The following is a 1,993-nucleotide window of genomic DNA, read 5'->3' as shown; positions in this document are numbered from 1 at the left end:
TGTCCCATGACCCCACTGCTGCAGAGCAGAGCTGATTCCTCGGTGTCCATGGACACAGCCCCTGCTCGTCACGGCAACGGGGCCGGATCCCAGCAGAGCTCCAGGCACGAGGCTGAGGGAAGGGCTCTGAGAAAAGGAAAATTGGGTGGCACAGAGTGTCAGGGGCAGGGCTGGGAGAAAGGGCTTGGGCATTGCTCAGGAAAGTCTCCCCTGACTTGTCACTGTCTCCTCCTAGAACAGATCCCCATGGCCAGAGGCAGCAAATGTCCAACAGCAGCTCCATCAGCCACTTCCTCCTGCTGCCATTGGCAGACACGCGGCAGCTGCAGCTCCTGCACTTCTGCCTCTTCCTGGGCATCTCCCTGGCTGCCCTCCTGGCCAACGGCCTCATCATCAGCGCCGTAGCCTGCGGCCAGCACCTGCACAGCCCCATGTTCTTCTTCCTGCTCAACCTGGCCCTCACCGACCTGGGCTCCATCTGCACCACTGTCCCCAAGGCCATGCACAATTCCCTCTGGGGCACCAGCCACATCTCCTACTCAGCATGTGCTGCTCAGCTCTTTTGCTTTCTGTTCTTCATCTCAGCAGAGTATTTTCTCCTCACCGTCATGTGCTACGACCGCTACGTGTCCATCTGCAAACCCCTGCACTACGGGACCCTCCTGGGCAGCAGAGCTTGTGCCCACATGGCAGCAGCTGCCTGGGCCAGTGCCTTTCTCTATGCTCTGCTGCACACGGCCAATACATTTTCCCTGCCCCTGTGCCAGGGCAATGCCCTGGGCCAGTTCTTCTGTGAAATTCCACACATCCTCAAGCTCTCCTGCTCACACTCCAGCTCCCTCAGGGAACTTGGGCTCCTTGCAGTTAGTGCCTGTTTAGCCTTTGGCTGTTTTGTGTTCATGGTTTTCTCCTATGTGCAAATCTTCAGGGCCGTGCTGAGGATCCCCTCTGAGCAGGGACGGCACAAAGCCTTTTCCACGTGCCTCCCTCACCTGGCCGTGCTCTCCCTGTTTATCAGCACTGCAGCATTTGCCAACCTGAAGCCCCCCTCCATCTCGTCCCCATCCCTGGATCTGGCCCTGTCACTTCTGTACTCGGTGGTGCCTCCAGCCCTGAACCCCCTCATCTACAGCCTGAGGAACCAGGAGCTCAAGGCTGCAGTGTGGGCACTGATGGCTGGACGATTTAAGAAACATTAAACTGGTTGCCAATTTCTGCAAATCACTTGTAATAAAACTCGTTTTTGATAGTTCTTGTTGGTTTGGTTCTTTGGTTGGTTATTTTTTCTGTCTTCAGTTATTTATTGTTGTCCACAAAGCAAGGGCAATATTTCTTCCATTCCTCATTTTGTTTCTCTCCACCTTGGCTGTGGCCCCAGACTGTGTCAATGAGGAGCTGTGCTCTCGGTGCCTTTAAATGAACTCAAGGATCTGCCAGCAAAGTTCCCAGCAGAGATGCCCCTTTAGTTGCCTTCTGTGGAGCTGCAGCAGCAATGTCTGTGTGCAGAGCTGGGGGCAGATCAGGGGGGCACAGCAGCTGTGCCCAGGAGCAGCAGCCCTTGGTGCTGCCAGTGCTGCTCCCGTGCCACTGCCCCGCTGCCCTCCTGCCCCTGGTGTTGCTGCAGGGCCTGAGTGCTCTGGGGCTCGCTCCCAGCCCTGGGGTGGCAGTGCCGGGGCTGCAGCAGGGACAGGCCATGGGCACTGCTGGGCCAGCGCTGACGCCTCAGGGCAGGGCCTGGGGGCTCCAGGCTCCTTGCCCAGGCTCTCTCCAGAGCACGCCCAGGCCAGTGCTCAGCAGAGAAAACCCCCGTGAGCAGCCCCAGGGTGGCCGTGGGCAGGGTGGGGGCAACCAGCATGGCTGGTGCTCTGCAGGGTCCCTGGGGGAGCCGGGAAGGAGCAGCAGAGCAGGGGCTGATCCATCCCCCCTGCGCTGGACACCCCAGGGCAGCGTCCCAGAGCGGCCTCATGCACCTGCCAGCAACATCCCCCCTCTG

At 59.2% G+C, this 1,993-nt stretch overlaps 1 protein-coding gene across 1 annotated transcript; it reads left to right on the top strand.

Moving 5' to 3' along the window:
• The first annotated feature begins 263 nt into the window (after positions 1–263).
• LOC138102043 (olfactory receptor 14J1-like) lies at positions 264–1,199 on the top strand. Its single transcript, XM_068999800.1, has one exon. It carries the CDS (start codon positions 264–266, stop codon positions 1,197–1,199), a length of 936 nt encoding a protein of 311 aa, XP_068855901.1.
• The last annotated feature ends 794 nt before the right edge of the window (positions 1,200–1,993 follow it).

This window comes from Aphelocoma coerulescens, unplaced genomic scaffold, assembly GCF_041296385.1.
Source record: "Aphelocoma coerulescens isolate FSJ_1873_10779 unplaced genomic scaffold, UR_Acoe_1.0 HiC_scaffold_60, whole genome shotgun sequence".
Classification (NCBI taxonomy): domain Eukaryota; kingdom Metazoa; phylum Chordata; class Aves; order Passeriformes; family Corvidae; genus Aphelocoma; species Aphelocoma coerulescens.
The sequence above is the reverse complement of the archived record's forward strand: the minus strand, read 5'-3'. Positions and strand labels throughout refer to the sequence as shown.

Excerpts from the sequence above, each read along its gene's own strand:
- LOC138102043 (XM_068999800.1), top strand. The coding sequence starts at position 264 with ATGTCCAACAGCAGCTCCATCAGCCACTTCCTCCTGCTGCCATTGGCA.